The 22,437-nt window shown below is 41.4% G+C and overlaps 2 protein-coding genes across 2 annotated transcripts in view; one reads left to right on the forward strand and one right to left on the reverse strand.

The window, feature by feature from the left end:
- The window catches only part of htra4 (HtrA serine peptidase 4), a gene marked incomplete at both ends in the record, with an annotated part of 30,002 nt that extends 21,852 nt beyond the window's left edge, over nucleotides 1-8,150 (forward strand). Inside the window, 4 exons of the mRNA XM_080738563.1 lie at nucleotides 4,555-4,669; nucleotides 5,995-6,052; nucleotides 6,192-6,287; nucleotides 7,985-8,150. Of these exons, the coding sequence (XP_080594689.1) occupies nucleotides 4,555-4,669; nucleotides 5,995-6,052; nucleotides 6,192-6,287; nucleotides 7,985-8,150 (435 nt within the window). The remainder of the gene's footprint in view (nucleotides 1-4,554; nucleotides 4,670-5,994; nucleotides 6,053-6,191; nucleotides 6,288-7,984) is intronic.
- Nucleotides 8,151-8,597: 447 nt separating this feature from the next.
- On the reverse strand, nucleotides 8,598-22,336 carry tm2d2 (TM2 domain containing 2). Its single transcript, XM_080738565.1, has 5 exons — nucleotides 21,988-22,336; nucleotides 17,156-17,325; nucleotides 14,740-14,827; nucleotides 13,887-14,002; nucleotides 8,598-10,779 (listed from the first exon to the last, which is right to left on the reverse strand). Exons 1-5 carry the CDS (start codon nucleotides 22,246-22,248, stop codon nucleotides 10,566-10,568), a joined length of 849 nt encoding a protein of 282 aa, XP_080594691.1. The 5' UTR covers nucleotides 22,249-22,336; the 3' UTR covers nucleotides 8,598-10,565.
- Nucleotides 22,337-22,437: the final 101 nt, after the last annotated feature.

The raw sequence follows: 22,437 nt of genomic DNA on the forward strand, positions 1-22,437 counted from the left end.
TTATTATAAAGTGCTACCTCATTGGTTAGCCTAGTTTAAACATTTGTTAACATTATTAGGGTGCTTAGACTGTTGTGATGCAATGACACAATCACGTTGGTTCGATTCTCTCTCTGCACCTTTTGGTATCGCCTCAGCTCGCTTGGAACCTTAACGGAGCCGGAGGTGATACCAAAAATGTACCATGTACTTTTGCCTGATGAAAAAAAAAAGAAGTCGAGTCCAGTTGAGCCAGTACAGTACTTGCATTGGGAAAGTGCCATTAGTCTGTAATACTCGCTCATATGCTGTATTGTTAATTTGTTCACTCTGCCCACAGCTTCGGGGAAGACAGCCCCGTTTCCCATAGTCTGCTCTCTCAATAGGCCATGTATAGGTCCCTCAGATTTGCCAAAAATGCTATTAAACAGCTTAGATTTTGGGAATGGAAAAATCTGCTTTGTCAGACGCTGCCAATGCTAAATGCCCATGTGCAATTTCACATTGATTGGCCAACCCATTGGGGAGAATAGTGGATGCAATTCTTTTCTCAATTTTATAGTAGGATTTTATAGTACTATAAGTTCGCGGCCCTTTGGGCCGCTCACGTCTAGAGATCGCGCCCGCTTCGCGGGCGCTCACAGCTAAATTGCAGCAGTGTTCCAACTGATATGGGCATATATGGAGATCTGTATCTGTCAGTCCTTTCACACTGCCAGAGAAACATAAGCATATATGCTAATGGAGAAACATAAGCATATACAGTGTATAGTATATGCTTATGTGAGAAATATGTTTGCGTCAGCAAAATAAGCAAACTTTCTTTTTGGGAGGATTGCTCCCCCAAAAATCATGTTTTGGCATGAAACGGTTGCATTTTGTGCATTTGTGGCACGCCCTGCTTCTGGGAATTCGTTGAGCATACAACCCTTGACATGTGATTCAAATCTTGACTGGATGTTTTGTTTGTGATTTGTGGCCTTTTCTGATAAATAGGCCCCTCCCACTAACTTTGGAAGCATATTACAGGTGAACAATATGGACTATGAAAATTGTCGCTTGAATATGTTTATTGCATGGGTCCAGAGAACATGTGTACCGATTTTGGTGAGATTTGGAGGAAATATGTCGAAAAGGAGCAAAAAGTGTGTTTTGAAGAAAATTTAAAATGGCGGAAAATCTATCCTGATGCAAATGGGTGTGGCCTATGTGGGGACATGTGTCATGACCCAAGGAATCCTGGGGAAAATACATTTTGATTTTCCGACCTATGGTTAAAGAGTTGTAGGGCAAAATGTGAAGTGGGCTGTTATAGCACCACCATGAGGCTGACCGTAATTATTATGAATCTCCCCTCTAAGTTATGCATTTTGAAAACATGACATTTACTTTATTACTATTCAAACCCCTCAGGTACAGGAAAGCTTGCTCTGTGTTGGCTTGGTGTGTTAAAATAAGGTATGATGTTAATGCGCAAGAGCGACAGGTAAATGCCACTAATGTAGATTTTGAAGTGAACCACACCGCCAGAGTTCTATATCTATGTATCTATGTGTCTGTCTATCTATGTATGTATCTATCTAGCTACTGGGCAAAATGTGTAGGAACAGTGTCCAAAAATGTGTTAGAAAAAATTTGAGGGTTCCTGATATGAACAGAACCACTGTTCCATGGTGTATTCCTAGCAGCATGTAAAACAAAAGCACCTGATGGAGTTACAGTTGACTCATTTATTTCCTATGCAATCAATCAATCAATCAATCAATCTCTCTGGAAGAAGTTGCACGTGACTTCTGCAGCAGCACTGAGGCGCTCCAACGACCACTCTGACAAGCTAAATGATGGGTGCAGTAAATGTATTTGTCTGCATACAGCCCAATGAGCCCATAATATTAACATCGTAACAGTGCCCGTCATTTCAGCTGATATGGTAGCCCAAATTACCTGAAAACTGCTAATCAAGAAAATGTGTGACAGCTGTTTCAAAAGCTGTAGGATCAAAACGAATTTATTTTATTACATAAATTTAACTTAAACATGTTGACAACAGTCCTTATTAATCATAAAAACAAATTCAGTATCACACATTGCTTTTTCTTAGTTTCCTAGGCCAATTACCAAAAAGCGGACCAAATTACCTGACTTCTTTTCAGATTCTAATGAGCTAATGTTAACCCTCACCCTCACTTCAATGGTTACACCCCGCCATTCCGAAACACCGCTATTCCGAACGTTGACTTCTAACCCTAACCCTACCCCTAACCCTAACCCTAACCCTAACCCTTACCCTAACCCTAACCCTAACCCTAACCCTACCCCTAACCCTACCCCTAACCCTACTCCTAACCCTACCCCTAACCCTAACCCTAACCCTAAACCTAACCCTAATCCTGCTTCGGAATAGCGGTGTTTCGGAATGGCGGACTGTTGCCACTTCAACTGTTCTCTGTCTCATAGTTGAGAGCTCAACTGGGGCCCCCTGATGGCCATGTTGGTTAAAAAATAAAATAATAATAATAATCTCATGAGGCCCCCAGGCTGTGAGGGGGCCCCAGGCGGCTGCCTATTTTGCCTGTATGGGCTGCACGGCCCTGCTTCACCCTATACTTTGCGCTTCCAAAAAGTGTCCCAATTTACCTGACTTCACCCTATTGTTTTACAGCGTAGCCTACTTTGCGCTTCATTGCAGAGCTGCTGCTGTACAGTCTCAGTCTTCATTTGGATCAACAGATTTACAATCTTTTCTTTCTTGCACAAACATGTGATTTATAGGGGAGCTTTAGCAACACAGAGGATATGCAGCTCGTTTTATGTTGACAGCACGGCACTCACAGCAGGCAGCGGCTTGAAAAAAAAAGAGAGAGAGAAAAAAAACTTTCACTCTCTTGCTTGGACAGAACGGGAGACAAACACACATCAGCTGATCTTCACGCAGATAACATCTCGATGTGCGTCTTGCGCGAGGCGTTGTGAGCTTGCAGATCTGCTCTCCAGAATTACGTCAGAAGTTGAACTCTCTCTCTCTGAAATACGATTCTCTCTCTCGCGCTCTTTCTCTCTCTCTCTCTCTATTCGGTAACACTTCCCAACGTTAGGTATCAAGTAAAAGTACAAAAGTATCGCTACCAACATACCATGCTTGTTAACGGACTACACAAACACACACGCGTGTCTGGTCAAACATTGCATGCATAATCTACTCTTTATGGAGGGAAGCAATGTTTTGTTGAGAACATGGAGAACTGACACACGCGTGGCTTAAATAAGTCATTTTTCTGCTGTAAGCTGCATTTTTAAGGTTGTCATTGCAGAAAGGGTAAAGTTGAAGGTTTAAAACACGCTATTCCTATCATATTCCAATGGCAGTGTGTGTCCCTGTGTAGTGTTTGGTGTGAAGCAGAACAGCGTGATGGTGCTCTCTCGAACTGCCCCCTCCCCCTTGCTCCATCTCTGCTAGCAGGCAGTTGGGAGTGCGTTGTGTTTACGCCCATTTGTGACGTAAATCGCGTCGCCGGTCAACTTTGGATCACTCCGTCAGGAGTGGCTGCTATGCGTAAGGCGAATTTTGTTAAATTGAAATAAATGCGGTTCAAAGAGTGGCATGTTTAAAATGTGGACAGTTGTAAATTTTCACGTTTGTTCGACGTGGTGGCTATGTTTGTGAGAGGTGTTTGTGAGAATATGTAGCTAAACATTCTGGTTTAGGTTTGCGACCAATTGGTCCAGTATAGATGCTTGATGATAGATCCACACCATGTATTAAAATCATATAAATGTTCAATTAATGTATGTAGCGCAGCAGAATTAGTTCATACAGATACACTTGAGGGGTCACTGCGCACTATGTTGCTTTAAGTCTGTTACTACACTATTACGCAGTCTACGTCACAGGCGACGTGGCAGCCTGCTGGCAGTCAGCTGATCTCTTGCCAAGCTATGTAACCCCCTCAGGCTGTCATTCTCTTGCTGCTGCCTTCCAGGCTGTTGTGCCATGCGCTTGCTTGCCCCCACCGCCTCCCCAGCTCCACCAGTAGGCTCTGCTAATTCTGTCCCCCATGGGGGGTGTTTATATATTTATATCCCCCTGCTCCTAATGGTTAATGATGTTCTTCCGGGCTGCGCTGAGCAGGGGGAAGCAGAGCCGACGCCAAGTCAAAATGTTACATATACACTTGTAATACTCATCAATAATAAACATTGTTAATCATATCGTAAGTTATCTGAATGAACTGTAGTTTATAGAGGCCATTTCCTCCTGTTGCTTTGTAGCCTAACTCCAAAAATACTGTTCTTTTAGAATGGTTGCCATACCAACGGAATTTTCTATTCATCATCCCTCACTAGTCACTACTATAACCAAGGCTGATGTGTTCTAATTGCATCTCTACGGGAGACCACATAATAGCCTTGTGGTGTTATGTATACTTTGGAAGATAATGATCAGGATGTCAATTTGTCTCACTACCATGGCTGCTTCTTTTACTTGTGGCTAGAATGAAAGCATCATAGCAATAAATGTGCTTTCGATGGCCATCTCCACTCCTGTCTATCCCTTCTGCTTTCTCTGTTTAACAGGATGGCGATGTAATAGGCATAAATACTCTGAAGGTGACCGCAGGAATCTCATTTGCCATTCCTGCTGACAAGATCCGTCAGTTCCTTGCTGAGTCGTACGACAGACAAATCATGGGTTTGTAGAGTGTATTTTTATTACCTCCACCCGTGGAGTTGGACCGGGTACTATTTTTGCCTTATGTCCAAAAGTTATGATCAGGTTTGTGTTAAACCGTGTGTGAAAACTTTGGTTGTGATTATTTTTAACTTTCACTCAGATTGGCCAATGGTAGTGGCCTTGGCTTCTCATAAAAAGGAATGTAACTTCCAAAAGGATTCACACAGCACAATAAAACTTTATCAGTCTCTTTGAGAGTAGTGCATCGTGCCATGTCGGAAATTCCCCAAGGAAGTAAATTCTGACTAACAAGACAAGACTCAGTCTAAAGTTGTGACTTACATAACATAATATCATTTACATTTTATATTTATGAATATTGACAAATTGTACAACTTGCAGAATAAAACAACATGGGATGTGATGTAAACTGTCAATGTGCCAGGAACTGGAGAAATATGGTCCCGTACTGTGTACTGTTTTTCCCCCCCACTTACTAATGCATGTACACATGTGTCATCTCATATGCCATCTCGTGAAACGAAGGGATTGATAACATTTGAGTTCACCTTAAGCTCAACACAAGTTTATGATGGCCACATGTTGTTACTCGTGCAGACAAAGGTACATCAATTGGCCATCTTTGCTGAATGCTGAACACCATCTGTAGTGTTTCAAGTCTCCGTCTCCTCTATATTCTAAACTGAATAAGTGTTCTGTCTCCTCTATATTCTAAACTGATTAAGTGTTCTGTCTCCTCTATATTCTAAACAGATAGAGTGTTCTCTCTCTATTTTACTGACTCTGACTTTATAATGTTTTGCACCTTTGGCTTTCACAAAAAGTAATATAACACCAAACATATTTTATGTAATACTATGAGACTTTGTGTGCCTATCAGCTGACATAAGAGGAAATTGCCTCTCATGGTTTAAACTAGGGCTGGGCGATATGACTTCAAATCAATATCACAATTATTTCAGATGCGCTTGGTGTCTCAGTGGTAAAGTAGCTTCCCAACATCACAGAGTTTCAGGGTTCGAATCCACCACATTGCATCCAGCTTTGTCGAGCATTTTATACTGTACAAACACAATTGCCCCGTGTTCAAGGAGGGTGATGTTTGTCACTACCCTATTTTCTACAGTCTATGGTCACTACACATACATACTCATACGGGCTTCAGCATATATTGTTTCACCCTCATATTGTATTGTCATATAACGTAACATAATATTTACATTGTTTGACATTTGAGCTAGTTTGTATATTTTGTTTGTGATTTGTGTATATCTGACTTGACTTGACTTATGGATATTATGTTTTTATTTTATGGCCATCAGGAAAGACACAGCCAAAGAAGAAATACATGGGTGTCCGTATGCTGGAGCTCACCCCATCGTGAGTAGACATTTTAAATAGCTATTTCTGAATCCCCAGAAGTCCAGCTTGAAAAGATTTTCTTTTCTTTACATGATAAAGATTACATTTTGGGGTGCCACTAAATGATCAAAGTCTGTTAATTATTCTCTGTGTCCAGTTTGATCCGAGAACTCAGGGAACGAGAGAGAGACTTTCCAGATGTGAGCTCAGGAGTATATATTTATGAGGTACTCCCAGGAACAGCTGCCCACAGGTAAGAACTAAGTCCAGACAGCCCTTATTGTATGGGGTGGAAATATCATCCTTCTGCAGTGGGATTGTGATTAAACATGTTATTGATAGATAGATAGATAGATAGATAGATAGATAGATAGATAGATGCTGCCAACACTTTTGTGCCTTAGAAATTATACAAAAGGCTATTATTGCTCTATGTTCCTTCATGAAACGTTTTAGATTGTTCGGTTTGTTTTCAGTGGCCGGGCATCACATCCCTGTAGGTCCTCTCCTGTGCCATTCCTCCAATCTACTTTAAATGAAATATTCATAAACTTTCATAAAAGGATAGTTGGCAGTCCACTCTTCCTCATCATCTTACTCTCTATGGCGTCTATGCCAACAGGCACCCATTTTTGGAGTGAAAATTTTTAAAAATAGATGGTATCCCAATTAGATCCTAAGCTATGCTACATTATTGGTTACCTCCATCAGCGCCTACGCATAACTTGACATTTCTATTATTCACAGCAAGGTGTTCTTTGGCCTCTAGGTTTTGTAAAATGAATTAGCATTGCAGCACTGAGTCTGGAGGTGCGTCCGCTAAATGCCTAACTGTAAATTGTGCAGGCCTCTAGATATTTTCAGCAGGCTAGAACAAGAACATTGCTGTTCTCAAGGCTGCAGACTCCATTGTGGTCTGTTTGCTCATTAAACTATCCTACCCTACAGGCAATGTTGTTCTCTCTCTTTTCATGTAGTCTGGGGCCAGCATGAAGCAGCTACAGTACTACTACAACAGCTATCTTTCTGACTGCCTCTGTAGCCTTCCTGTGTTTCTAATTGTAGCCTAGAACAAAGGTTCCCAAACATTTTTAATTCCAAGGAAGGAGCCCCAAATAACAATAGCCTCTGACTGAGACTATTGCAAAATGGCGTGTTAAAAATGAATACAAAATAGCAAAAATACCAATGCAATGCATTTTTACCATGTAGTGGTAGATCTGCTGTAGCTCTTCTTTTCACAATACATCTAACTAACTTCAATGTGTCATCCTGGCATCAGGCGCAAACAATTCAGTCAGCTCCATAAATGGGCACACACGGGGGCATGCCATATTTAGGCATATACTGATGACATCTGTGATCTCTATTATGGGCATAAAAGGGACAAGGATTGACAGATACAGAGATACTCATGTATGGGCATATATTGGTCGGATCGGCGGTGTGACGTAGATCTAGTATATTCAGTAGCCTATATATTTCCCAAGTAATTTTCATCTCCTTACCAGTTGTATACAATCATAACGTGCAAACTTTTACCTAGTTTTAAGAACACAGAATGGTCCTGTTTGCGAAACTGAGCTTGTTTACTGGTTCATAGGAGGTTAACAGGTGACAGAAATGGCATCAACCACAACTTAGCTTTAAACATGATCTGTAGAATCTTACAATTAATCCTTAAACAAACAAGTAATCAACAAGGAATGGTGGAATAGGAATAAAGTGATGCCTACACCATTACAATTCTGACTCCAATTCTGGCACAAGCCAAAAAGAAAGATTTATGTATCACAAATAATCTGTATTACAGGACAGTAAACTGACAATTTCTTTTGTTTTTCTATTTGTTGAGAGAGAAGCCAGAAACAAGAATCAACATGTTTTAAAGTCCTTGTCATCCATTTTTCTTCTCGAGTGTGTGATGTATCGTGTTCATTTGTTCCACAGCGCTGGTATGATCAATCATGATGTGATTATTGGCATCAACGGGCAGCCCATTCACACCACAGAGGAAGTGACTAAAGCCGTCCAGTCTATCATTACACTGTCCATGTTGGTGCGACGCTATGACAGAGATGTCACACTAACAGTCATTCCTAATGAGATTGATTGATGAGGGAATTGTTTTCTAAGTGTGGCTGTAATCGAAAACCATACCAAAACAATGTTTTTGTTATGTGTATGGCCTCATTCAAATGAGTATTGAATGTTTTCTCCTAATTCTGTTAGGATTAATATAATGTCGTGGTTCTAGTCAGTTCCGCTTGAATATACCTGTAATGTTATTTTAGTGCACTTCTGATGCACTGGTTTGTACAGACAAGGAGTGGGGACTATTCTACTTTCTCAGCACCATACTCAATCTCCATGAGGGACCCTTGGAATATTTGTTAATCCACATTATCAGCATGGAAAATCTGAGTACACACACACGCACACACGCACACGTCTAGATATAAACATATCTGTACCATACCAATTACCACTTCCATCAAGTGTTTTTCTGAGACATGTTTTATTGAGCTGTGAAAACTGATAAATACAAGGTAAGATTGTCTGCATTCCTTTTCTCCACCGCACAAAAATACAGTCTTAGTGTAGTAACCATTTTGCTCTTAACAGAATGTACTCCTCCTTCAAAACAAATATATTGGAGATCAAATAACTTAAAATGTGTATGTTCAAAGGAACATGTTTTTCTTAACAATGTTTCACACTGACACGAAACACGGCAAAAGAAATACAAATAATTAACAGTTGAATACATTAAACTTAAAAAGAATATAAAACACTATCCAAATCAGCATTTTGGGTAGATCAATATTTATATACAACATTTTACAAGCACAAGGTTGCAACTCCATGTCTGCAAAATGGAGTACTAACCCCCTGCATCTGGCACATAGAACCTCCTCCATTGGGTGTCCACTACCCCTCTGGTTTGGTGTAACAACAGTATGTAATGGTATAATTTACAGCTGGAAACAAACTAAACTGAATGTGTGTTGTAACGATGACGTCATCAGTACGGCATTATATCAGTTACCAAGAACATGGGCACACCACTTACATATTGGCAGTTGTGGACTTATCTAATTAGTTATTGTCCTTCTCAGTAAGTTAATTCTTGTTGGATCATCACTAAATTATTACAGGGAACAGAAAACAGGGTGGATTTGTCTCACGTCTCTCCCATTCATTTAGCCGATGCTCAAAAATCTGTATGTAATACCTTCACTAGCTTAGACATAATGTTCAATTGGTTTGAGAAATCAGTGGAATTATGTGAGAATGTGAACTCCATCCTAAAGCATATCGTTGTTGTCAGGTGGAAACCTTGTATAATGTCCCAAACTCTTTGTTGTGCATTTATCATTTTGAAAAATGATTTACAAGCACACAATGCCTCGCACCGCGAGGCGTTGTGTGCTTGTAGATCTGCTGTTTTCACTACCTTTGTGCGACGGCCTTGTATGATGAAGCAGGGCTTTACTTTGCGAAAAAACGTACAAATTTGAAACTTGAAGATACAAGGTTTCTACCCGACAGTGACGATATGGCTGCTGGCATTTTTCCCTAGAGGCTGGACAGATTGTTCCGTTACAGAAAGGTTCCACATTCAATCATCACTATGTCCTGTTGAATTGTCCCTCAATGCTCTGCTTTAACACATCCCATCTGATATGTGAAATAAAAATCTTCCATCTTCAAATCCTGCCTTGTTATTAAACAACTTTTCAAGTATTTAGAAAAACAGTACAATTTTCTTGTTACTATATCAAGAGTTTTAATTGGTGTTGTGGGCTTTAGGGTAAAGAACATTGCTCTTTTTGGTATTACCACTGCTCAAAGAATTTAAGGGAACAAATTGTCCCTTTATTTGAGTATAGGATATTGTAGTACTGCTCAAAGAATTAAGGGAACGTTTTGTTTCCTTAATTTCTTTGAGCAGTATATATCACAAGATTCAGGTAATTTCCTAGATGTGTCATTACTATACATCATGGTGTACCATGGTGTGCTGCCAAATCATTCGGCGTTTACAGTAGTATGTCGTTTTTGTTTGTTATTTGACATTCACTATTTATACTATAAATGTAGGTATACAGTAAGAGGGTCAAGTCAATGTATCATACTGGTGCTAGCTGATCAGTGTCACATACTGCTTAACAATCTATGGACATGCACACTGCTCAGTAGCTCTTGATACACATTAAAACCCCAGACCATCCAAACAGCCAACAGAGGACATAAGCGTAGCTGTGATATCGACACTTGTTGTGGAGTCAGATTTTGTGTCATGGAGGGTGGAGTATGTAGGTTTTCATTGTACACAAACACAATTGCTGAATTCACTAATGAGCATGCCCTCAAAAGGAGAGGAGGGGGGACAAATTAGTGATATCAGCTGGTGTAAAATCTCCTGGTCCTCCATAACATAGTACATGACTGAACAGTGAACACCACCCCTAGTTGTCAAAGGAAGATGGATAGTGACCCGTCCTTTGCCTGTGGCTATGTCTCGGCCTCAGTAGTAGGTACACCAGTTGCTGTAGTCGCTAGGCATCAGCCCACCGGTGATGAGCAGTATGAGGTCGACGAACCACCAGATACCGAGGCCTCCCAGAGTCAGCAGCTTGCCCACAGCCGTACCCGTGTGTCCCAGGCAGAAGCGGTCGACTCCGAAGCAGCCCAAGAAGAAGGAATAGAGCAGGGTCGTGATGAAATAGTGCCCTGTGTATCTACAGACACACACAACAGAAAAAGGGTGGTTTCAGTTTACTTCAGTTCAATTAATCTTATTTCAGCTGATAAGTGAAGTAAGGGAAATTAGTTTTGCAGACAGACACAACAATGTACACCATATAGACAAAGATTAACTGATAAGACCAGCCAGGTAATCAATAAACCTGATAACGCTTTTTAAAAAGACCAGTCACAGCAAAATATAACAGTCGCATTCAGGTATGTACAAGACATACCTGTAAGCCTGCATTATGTAAGATTATATAAGATAATATGATATAAGATGTATGCTAAATATTGTAACTGGATTTGTAGACCTGAGATTCTGTACAGCTTTGTATAGTAAGCTGTTGTAAGGAAATATTTTTCCTCCTATAAAAAATAAATAAATAAACAGCCTCTTGTTAAATGAAAATATTGTAATTTACAATTTAGGCAATTAGCAGACACTCTTAATCCAGAGCGACTTACAATAAGAAAAGACAGCCCAAGGTAATACCATTAATACATCAACAGCAATACATCAAATACATAGAAATAGTAATAATACAATTTCAATTTATTATGCTGCCTCAAAAGACACAGTCTCATTAGACTGAAAATTAAGCAACCTAACTGCAGTAGTGCAACAGTAAATAGCCAAAGCCACTGATCTTCAGTTTTGGAACGCTGCAGCAAGTGCCCAGAAGTCATCAACTCAACAGAATGACCCATGATATACAATCAAATATGACTAATAACCTCTGCTTTTCTCACTACTTCCCTCTCAAAGTTTAATGCTAGTTATGCATGAGTCACAAGACTATTAAGATCCCCAGTCTGTTTATTAATTAGATTGTTTAGTCAGTGCTGATTTGTTCAATGTGTGCTATGAACTGAAGGTTCTGACAATTGTGAAAGGGAAAAGGGGAATAGACGAGGAGCTCAAAGTCTGCTCAAATTGCTTGTCTTTACTACACCATCCTGCAGTGCTGGACTAGTATCTACTGAGTCTCTCTCCTGTGCCATTCCCACACTGCCTCCCTCTCACCTTTCTATTGTCCGGCTCGGTAAAGAAATCAAGCCACATGTTAGATAATGAGGTAAACGGTGAATGACATAATTTAATCATTTGTATAGCCTTATTTATTTACAAAGACAACAACTAAATAGCATGTGATCAACATTTTTCCTACAGTTAGCGAGCTGTCTCAGAACATGGCAGGCACTGCTGCTGGCATGCCTCCCATTTTTTGGAACACCGTCAACACACAAGGTAAATGTTTTTGGGTCTGTGTTTTAGTTCTCTCTCCTGTGTCTCCTCAACAGTAAATTCTTCATAAAAGAAAAGAAAAAGAAAAAACAGCAGAAACTATCTGCAGCAGAGGTTCATCTATGGTTATCATGGTGAGCATCCTTCAACAGCGAGGTCACTTGTTGTGATGCTCGTGGGACGTTTAACTTGCTGATTGGTCAGCTGCCGTAGAGACCACCTTCTCTGTCCTTTAATAAACCCCCTTGCCCAAGGCAAATGAAATGCTGGTGCATATGCTGTCCTGAATGCAGAGAAATGGCAGTAGCACTAATGATTCTCTACAATATCTTTGGAAATACTGCCATCTAGTGGTCCAATAACATCAACCACATACCACACTTTCAACAGTATTTAATTCCAAATGAATCCCATTCCCAGTGGATAAAATCACATTATTTTTATTTATTTAGTATTTAAGTCAAGCATATTGGTTTGGGGGAGAAGGGGAGAAACACTTAACTAGACTATAATTTGAAAATGCAAAAATATTGTATTTTTTGTACTGCATCAATTAAACTCAGGAAATGGGCATTTAGTGTAGCAGCTTGCTACACTAAACACAAAACAACAATTATGTGGTAAACACACTAACCGAGTCACTGGGGTGCCTGAACATTTGCATTTTTTTTAATGTATTATTCATTCAGTTCTTGAAGCACTGGTGTAACACTCCCAATGCGAAACTAAAGAGAGGAATCAGACAGCCAAAGAAGCAATAGAAACCATAAGCTGTTACATCATATGGTACATACTGTAGCAGCTAGCTGATCATAGGAGAGAATGTACAACGCACAGTTTGTTATCCCAAGTGTGATTTTCCTCACAAAAGCAGTGAACTCTTAAATAGCTGTTCATACATTTGCACCAAAAAAAAGAGAAGAAAATGAAAACAGATTTTTCTATGTATACTGTAAACAAATACTATGTCAAGTCACAGTTGAGTGAATAAACATCTTTTTTGTAATTATTTGGATACAGAGTGCCGTCATTCACTGCGCTTTATTTTGAAGAGAGATGTTGTGGAAATTCACTAAACCCGGATGTTGACCGGGGTGTTTACTTTCACACGGAAATGCAGCCCATTGTCGCTGTGAAAAAAATAAAAAACGTTTCTTAGCGATCAAAGTTTTTGGAAGTAGATTCCGAGATAGAGCTGTTTCTTTGCAGCAGCAATGAATAAGGAGCCTATGGAGAATACACGCTTCCTGATGATGGCGGCCGAGTTGCATCATGGGATATGATTTTTTTTTTTTCTTTTTTTGCTCACCAGCCACAGCACCTGTTTACCAGGTAACACGTCGCTGGACATGATAACCGGGATGTTGAGTCGCACCGGGGTACTTCCTATCACGTTCCTGGACGTAATTGGCAGCGGGAGTGTTAAAATGGAGTTTGAAGCTACAATGGGTTTATATAGGAAATCTGTCTGATAAGTATGAATATCAAATACCTAAATACTGAATCAAGCAACTTAAAAACTGTCTGGGGTGCTCACAAAAGCCTGAGTAGATGTTAAAATTTGCACAACCATGAAAGTGAAATATCCCTTTAATATTGTAGGTTAACTGAATAATCGAGAAGCAGGTTTAGTTTTTTCTGGGCGCCCAGATCGACCATTTTCAAAAATGAATAAATAAAAGATTAAAGCTGCTCATTAAAAGTTGGAAATAATCATGATATTGATATGAAGTCATATCGCTCAGCTCCAATTTATTGATAGACTAGTATTCTCATAACAGCACAAAACATATGCACGGCCATTCAGCATTGCACACTATAATACATGAAGGCCAGCATGATGTCACTTACTTGATGCAGGGCACATTCCCTCTGAGGAACTCTCTGGGTCCAGCACACTCAATGTTATCCAGGGCAGTGCAGATAACTGGTGTGTGGTTCACTTCTTTCTGAGTTTGACCTCCCCACTAAAACACAGTGACAAGAGGTGACATGTGTAATGAATGAAGAATGGATGAACAAATTCAAGATGATTTGGAGTACACTGATTTATTTTTATGCTATATTAACAACATTTACAGGGGAGTGGGGACCCTCTGGAACCTTCTCAAGGACCCCTGGGGGTCCCCAAACCCCACTTTGAGAACCACTGCTTTAAAGGTTTCCCAGAAGTGACTAGAAAATTTATGTTAAACAAAGGAAAGTTGATTGACACTTAATGCGTAAGTGATAGTTTTTGTTTAAAACAAAGTGCTTTGTTAAAAAGGTTAAAGCTCTATTTTACGTAAGTAATAAATAGTATAGGCATATAGTGTTTGCTCAGATACAGGGGTCTCTCCAGCTCTACAGCTGTTAAGTAAACAAAATACATTTTCAATCAGAATAAAATTTGTTTAGAATTATTTTCCAATTCGAAATTTGTCAAGATTTTTTTTTCTTCACTTCCAATTTCACTTGCTGTTCCTGTATCCTAATCATTTCTCTCTCCTGATTTGAAAACTGACATATTTTCTTAGCTGGAGAGATGGGGAGACCAGTTATAACACATTCAATAAACAAATAGCACCACCTTTAATAATCTATACTATACAATAATTAATGCACTGGTAAAATGCACACTCCTACAAATTGTACACAAGTGAGATTATTATGTTTATAATTATACTTTATAAATGTTAACTTATGACGAAGAGAAAATATTTACCCCAACACAACCGTGGCCCAGCTCCAGATATGCGCTGTTGTTGCCTGCATGATCCACGGGCTCCTGGCAGAGAACAAACTCCTCCGGTCTGCATAAGATACCATTTTTTTTTTTTTTAATACTTTTTATTGAGTTTTGGCAGTTTTTTAAAAATACAGGGCATACATGGACGCAGACAAGAACAATACGAGTAATACAACATACTAGACAGCACAACATCTACCCAGCCACCCGCCCACCCACAGCCCTGGGGAGAGATACATTTATTAAACACACTTGTGTAAAACATTTATATGAGATAAGGATAAGTTAATGTTAAAGGTGGTAATGTAATAAAGTAGAGAAAATATATATATATATATATATATATATATATTGGAAAATACATTTTAATCAATGGATAAGATACCATTGATTGGAGGTCATGGATGAATGACGAAATGTGTTAAAGCAAATTTGAATGACTGAATCCTACATCTACATCAGTGGTTCCCAAACTTTTTAGCTTGTGACCCAAAAGAGAGATTAGACGTTTGCCTGGGACCCAAACTAGTGAAAACAGCAGATTTTAATTTTCACTACTTTTAAAACATTTATTTTCTAATGTATGGAATTTATTTTATTTTTCTTTGATTGCTTTATGAAATTACTGAAAACATTTTTTGTTTTTAATTCATGATTGTTTTTGCTTTTTTTGGGAATGTTAAAAAAAATGATTTGAAAGAATAATAATTGAAAACAAAATATAGGGAGAAAAAAAGGGACCCATAAAAATGTGTCCGCGACCCATTGTGTGGGAAACAGTGACGTACAACAGTGGTTCTCAAAGTGAATTTCAGGGACCCTAGGTTCCTTTATGGGGGTCTAAATTGACCAGTAAAGTCTGTAACAGTGTACAAATGGAACCAAATGGACCCGTTGGATCCATATGGACCCGTTAGGTCCATTTGGTTTCATTTGTACACTGTTACAGACTTTACTGGTCAAAGTTAAAGGGAGACCTTGAAATTTCAAAGTTTGAGAAACACTGACGTACAGTACAGGGGACCGTACCTATGTTCCCCAGGTTCTATGTTCCCCAGGAGGTTCTATGTTCCCCACTTACCCCCACAAAAAAAGGTTCCATGTTCCCTGCTCATCCAAAAATGCAGGAAACATTCATTTCAAATTATTAATAACAACTCTAAATACACACAACAGAACATAATGAGGAGAAATTACGAATACTAGTGGGACAGGGGGGCACTAGGAACATCTGGGCACCATATTTTTGTTATGACTGGGTATCTAGACGAGTGGGCACCAGGACATCTGGGCACTAGGGACATGTGGGCATTTGGACGAGTGGGCACCTGGAAGAGGAGGCACTTAGGGGTGGAGAGAGACATCTGGGCACTAGGGACATGTGGGCATTTGGGACGAGTACTAGGCACTTAGGGTGGAGACGTCTGGGCACTAGGGACATGTGGGCACCTGGACAACTGGGCAGCTAAATTAAGATTGCCCACATGTTCTAAGTGCCCAGCTAGCTATCCTCCCATTTCCTGCATTTGAGTTGGGAACATATACCTTTTTTGGTAGCCGCAAATTGCAACACTAGATTTTTTTATACTCGGATGAATCTAGGGTTGCAATACCTCCCATAGGGATCCAATGCATCAAAACGTTTTTTTGCTATCTGATTGTATTAAACGACTTCAAACTCACCAGTATTGTGGCTCTATGGAAAGCTTGGAATTTACTCTTGCTATCTGCAAAGTGTTTGTTTCAGAAAAATCCACCGTAGAATTGTTATGATTTATTTTCTGTCAAGAAATCCGAGCAGACATGGTTTATTTTCTAATTGTTGAACTTCGGAAGCGCTCGTCTTCTATTTACGCAGCGTCCCGCTGCCTCCTGCATTATGTGACATTTAGAACCAGGTGGTACACAGGACCGCTGAGTGACTTCCCACAAGCGCTTCCAAACTCCAGCACTTAGAAAAAATAATCACCCGAAGCCAATTTATTGATAGAAAGTAGCTCCTAACAATTCTACGGTGGATTTTTCTGAAACAAACACTTTGCAGATAGCAAGAGTAAATTCCAAGCTTTCCATAGAGCCACAATATTGGTGATTTTGAAGTCGTTTAATACAATCAGATAGCAAAAAAAAACGTTTTGATGCATTGGATCCCTATGGGAGGTATTGCAACCCTAGATTCATCCGAGTATAAACAAATCTAGTGTTGCAATTTGCGGCTACTTTTTTGGGTGGGTGGGGAACACAGAACCTTTTTGAGGGGGAAGTGGGGAACATAGAACCTGGTGAACATAGGGAGGACCCCCAGTAGGGAACACTGAGCACAGGGCTAAAGCTAACTGTCTGATAATGCTAACACTAACACACACCAAAACAACTCTGGTTTAATACTTACAGATATCTGCAGAGGACGACTGGAGACGGGGGGTTGTATTCGTACAGCTCACTCACGTCATCGTCGTGGGTTCTGTGAAACTGGCGAATATAAGCTGGCGAATGTAAGGACATTTCTTCAGAATAAGAGTACCCCTCAGCCAATTGAAATTTTTTGAAAAACGATAAATTCTCCCAATATATGCACATTCCAAATATAGATTAAGCATTTACACGAACATACACAATGTTAATTATGTTTCTGGGTTAAAAAAAAAAAGTTTTAATAACATAAAACAATTATAAATGGATAAATGCTGTTCACTGGAGTGCATGGCCTTTACAAATTGGACTCTGGACAGTAGACGGCTCTTTGCGTCAGCACTTTGAACACACGCACGCGTTCGGGGAGACCTCCTCTATCACACCACACTCTCCGCTAAGCGGGAGAGGTGTAAAATCAATTTCTGTTGGCTTTCCAGTACAGCCACTCGCTCCAAAAAGTGACATTTTCAGACATTTCCAAACTCTAGTTGGCGCTGGAGAGCAGACGGCTCGCTGCGTCGGTACTTTGAACACACGCACGCGTTCGGGGAGACCTCCTCTATCACACCACACTCTCCGCTAAGCAGGAGAGGTGTAAAATCAATTTCTGTTGGCTTTCCAGTGCAGCCACTTGCTCCAAAAAGTGTAATTTTCAGACATTTTCATACTCTAGTTGGCGCTGGAGAGCAGATGGCTCGCTGCGTCGGCACTTTGAACACACACATGCGTTCGGGGAGACCTCCTCTATCAAACCACACTCTCCGCTAAGCAGGAGAGGTGTGAAATCAATTTCTGTTGGCTTTCCAGTGCAGCCACTCGCTCCAAAAAGTGACATTTTCAGACATTTCCAAACTCTAGTTGGCGCTGGAGAGCAGACGGCTCGCTGCGTCGGCACTTTGAACACACGCACGCGTTCGGGGAGACCTCCTCTATCACACCACACTCTCCGCTAAGCAGGAGAGGTGTAAAATCAATTTCTGTTGGCTTTCCAGTGCAGCCACTTGCTCCAAAAAGTGACATTTTCAGACATTTTCAAACTCTAGTTGGCGCTGGAGAGCAGGCGGCTCGCTGCGTCGGAACTTTGAACACACGCACGCGTTCGGGGAGACCTCCTCTATCACACCACACTCTCCGCTAAGCAGGAGAGGTGTAAAATCAATTTCTGTTGGCTTTCCAGTGCAGCCACTTGCTCCAAAAAGTGTAATTTTCAGACATTTTCATACTCTAGTTGGCGCTGGAGAGCAGATGGCTCGCTGCGTCGGCACTTTGAACACACACACGCGTTCGGGGAGACCTCCTCTATCAAACCACACTCTCCGCTAAGCAGGAGAGGTGTAAAATCAATTTCTGTTGGCTTTCCAGTGCAGCCACTTGCTCCAAAAAGTGACATTTTCAGACATTTTCAAACTCTAGTTGGCGCTGGAGAGCAGGCGGCTCGCTGCGTCTGCACTTTGAACACACGCACGCGTTCGGGGAGACCTCCTCTATCACACCACACTCTCCGCTAAGCAGGAGAGGTGTAAAATCAATTTCTGTTGGCTTTCCAGTGCAGCCACTCGCTCCAAAAAGTGACATTTTCAGACATTTCCAAACTCTAGTTGGCGCTGGAGAGCAGACGGCTCGCTGCGTCAGCACTTTGAACACACGCACGCGTTCGGGGAGACCTCCTCTATCACACCACACTCTCCGCTAAGCGGGAGAGGTGTAAAATCAATTTCTGTTGGCTTTCCAGTACAGCCACTCGCTCCAAAAAGTGACATTTTCAGACATTTCCAAACTCTAGTTGGCGCTGGAGAGCAGACGGCTCGCTGCGTCGGTACTTTGAACACACGCACGCGTTCGGGGAGACCTCCTCTATCACACCACACTCTCCGCTAAGCAGGAGAGGTGTAAAATCAATTTCTGTTGGCTTTCCAGTGCAGCCACTTGCTCCAAAAAGTGTAATTTTCAGACATTTTCATACTCTAGTTGGCGCTGGAGAGCAGATGGCTCGCTGCGTCGGCACTTTGAACACACACATGCGTTCGGGGAGACCTCCTCTATCAAACCACACTCTCCGCTAAGCAGGAGAGGTGTGAAATCAATTTCTGTTGGCTTTCCAGTGCAGCCACTCGCTCCAAAAAGTGACATTTTCAGACATTTCCAAACTCTAGTTGGCGCTGGAGAGCAGACGGCTCGCTGCGTCGGCACTTTGAACACACGCACGCGTTCGGGGAGACCTCCTCTATCACACCACACTCTCCGCTAAGCAGGAGAGGTGTAAAATCAATTTCTGTTGGCTTTCCAGTGCAGCCACTCGCTCCAAAAAGTGACATTTTCAGACATTTCCAAACTCTAGTTGGCGCTGGAGAGCAGACGGCTCGCTGCGTCGGCACTTTGAACACGCGCACGCGTTCGGGGAGACCTCCTCTATCACACCACACTCTCCGCTAAGCAGGAGAGGTGTAAAATCAATTTCTGTTGGCTTTCCAGTGCAGCCACCTGCTAAAAAAAGTGAAGTTTTAAGACATTTTCAAACTCTAGTTGGCGCTGGAGAGCAGGACAACCAATCCAGTGACTTTGATTGGTGGCAGGGCTGAGCATTGATCAGGTTGTACATACCAGAATTTATCTATTTCACTGCAGATTAGGTTATCATCCCTAACCCTTAAATTCAACATAATTCTTTCAATGGACTAAAATTGCGTTTTATTTGATGGCCTTCCTGCCCTGGCATTTGGCCTTTGTGCCCTCAAACAATGGACAACACCAAAGGCCAAGTGTTCCCCGAACGCGTGCGTGTGTTCAAAGTGCCGACGCAGCGAGCCGTCTGCTCTCCAGCGCCAACTAGAGTTTGAAAATGTCTTAAAACTTCACTTTTTTTAGCAGGTGGCTGCACTGGAAAGCCAACAGAAATAGATTTTACACCTCTCCTGCTTAGCGGAGAGTGTGGTGTGATAGAAGAGGTCTCCCCGAACGTGTGCGTGTGTTCAAAGTGCCGACGCAGCGAGCCGCCTGCTCTCCAGCGCCAACTAGAGTTTGAAAATGTCTGAAAATGTCACTTTTTTGAGGAGGTGGCTGCACTGGAAAGCCAACAGAAATATATTTTACACCTCTCCCGCTTAGCGGAGAGTCTGGTGTGATAGAGGAGGTCTCCCCGAACGCGTGCGTGTGTTCAAAGTGCCGACGCAGCGAGCCGTCTGCTCTCCAGCGCCAACTAGATTTTGAAAATGTCTGAAAATGTCACTTTTTTGAGGAGGTGGCTGCACTGGAAAGCCAACAGAAATATATTTTACACCTCTCCCGCTTAGCGGAGAGTGTGGTGTGATAGAGGAGGTCTCCCCGAACACGTGCGTGTGTTCAAAGTGCCGACGCAGCGAGCCGTCTGCTCTCCAGCGCCAACTAGATTTTGAAAATGTCTGAAAATGTCACTTTTTTGAGGAGGTGGCTGCACTGGAAAGCCAACAGAAATATATTTTACACCTCTCCCGCTTAGCGGAGAGTGTGGTGTGATAGAGGAGGTCTCCCCGAACACGTGCGTGTGTTCAAAGTGCCGACGCAGCGAGCCGTCTGCTCTCCAGCGCCAACTAGATTTTGAAAATGTCTGAAAATGTCACTTTTTTGAGGAGGTGGCTGCACTGGAAAGCCAACAGAAATATATTTTACACCTCTCCCGCTTAGCGGAGAGTCTGGTGTGATAGAGGAGGTCTCCCCGAACGTGTGCGTGTGTTCAAAGTGCCGACGCAGCGAGCCGTCTGCTCTCCAGCGCCAACTAGAGTTTGAAAATGTCTGAAAATGTCACTTTTTTGAGGAGGTGGCTGCACTGGAAAGCCAACAGAAATTGATTTTACGCCTCTCCTGCTTAGCGGAGAGTGTGGTGTGGAAGAGTAGGTCTCCCCGAACGCGTGCACGTGTTCAAAGTGCCGACGCAAAGAGCCGCCTCCCGTCCAGCACCCACTAGAGTCTGAAAATGGGACTTTTTGTATATCATGTTGTTAAATAATAGACGCATTTATTACTGGTATTGTATCTCACCTGCACAATCCACCATTATTATCTGGAGCATATTTTGTTGTTGTTTTATCACTTTATTTGCTTACATTAATTTTACATAGCAACCTGGCCTAGAGGTAGACATGCACAGATATTAACATGATATCCAGATAATCTAGTCTGGAATTCAAAATGAAATTGAGTAAAAGTATGAAAGTATTGGCATCAAAATATACTTATATACACTTTACTATACTTAAATATACTTTATACCAAAAGTAAAAGTAAAAAATAGCAGACCTACAAGCTCACAACATGTCACGATGCGACACATTGTGAGCTTGTAGATCTGCTATTTTCAAATAACCTAGGTTTTAAATAGGGCTAAGTTGTTAATGTGTGTATTGCAATAAAACAGCTGCAAAGTAACTAGTAACTCAAGTTTAAAAATAATTTGTTGTGGAGTAAAAATACAAATACTTCAAAATTGCACTTAAGTAGGCCTACATACTTAAGTATGTAGGCCTACTTAGTTACTTTACACCACTGGCAGAAGGTGCTAATTGTGGCAATTATCACATTGTGCATGATCAGAAGTTGTATGGAAAATGGGCTAAGTACCCATTTACTGGGGATCAATAGCCAATTTAAATCGGTAAAAACTTGTTAGGGCACTTTGAAGTACACCAGTATAAGCAATTTAAAAATACACACATCGTAAATGTATCATTTTAAATAAATGTACGGTCTTTACAAATATTAATTACTGACATCTTATTTTGAAGGTCTTATATTCGCCAGCTCCTACACCGGAAGTCCTATATTCGCCAGTTTCACGTTGCTATCGTCGTGTCCTCCTCCGCCGCCGTCGCTGTTCTCGTTGCTGTGATATAAGGTGATGTTGTTGTCCTGCGGCTGCTCGCTGAACGGGACGACCGTCGCTCCCTGTCCAGAGGCAGCAGGCTGTGGCGGCGGCGGAGGCTCCGATGTTGTTGAATTCTGAGAGTGAATTCCTTCCAAACACTGCAAAAGCAGCACCGTCAGCAGCAGCAGCAGCTGTCCGCACAGTAAGATGTAATTGACGGAAACCCTCGCCATCCTCGCAGCAGCGCTACATGAACCGTAAAGAGATCATTAGAAAGTGATATCTATCTATCTATTCTAGATACGAACAACGTCTGCCACAGATTTGTGTTGTGTGTGGATGTTATTTTGTCCCATAAATATGACGTCATTGATGTCTGTGCGGGTGGCGAGTTTAGAAACTCTAGGCTTGCTAAGGGAAGG

The sequence above is a fragment of the Nannobrachium achirus genome (genome assembly GCF_963921795.1).
Source record: "Nannobrachium achirus genome assembly, chromosome: 12".
Taxonomy (NCBI): domain Eukaryota; kingdom Metazoa; phylum Chordata; class Actinopteri; order Myctophiformes; family Myctophidae; genus Nannobrachium; species Nannobrachium achirus.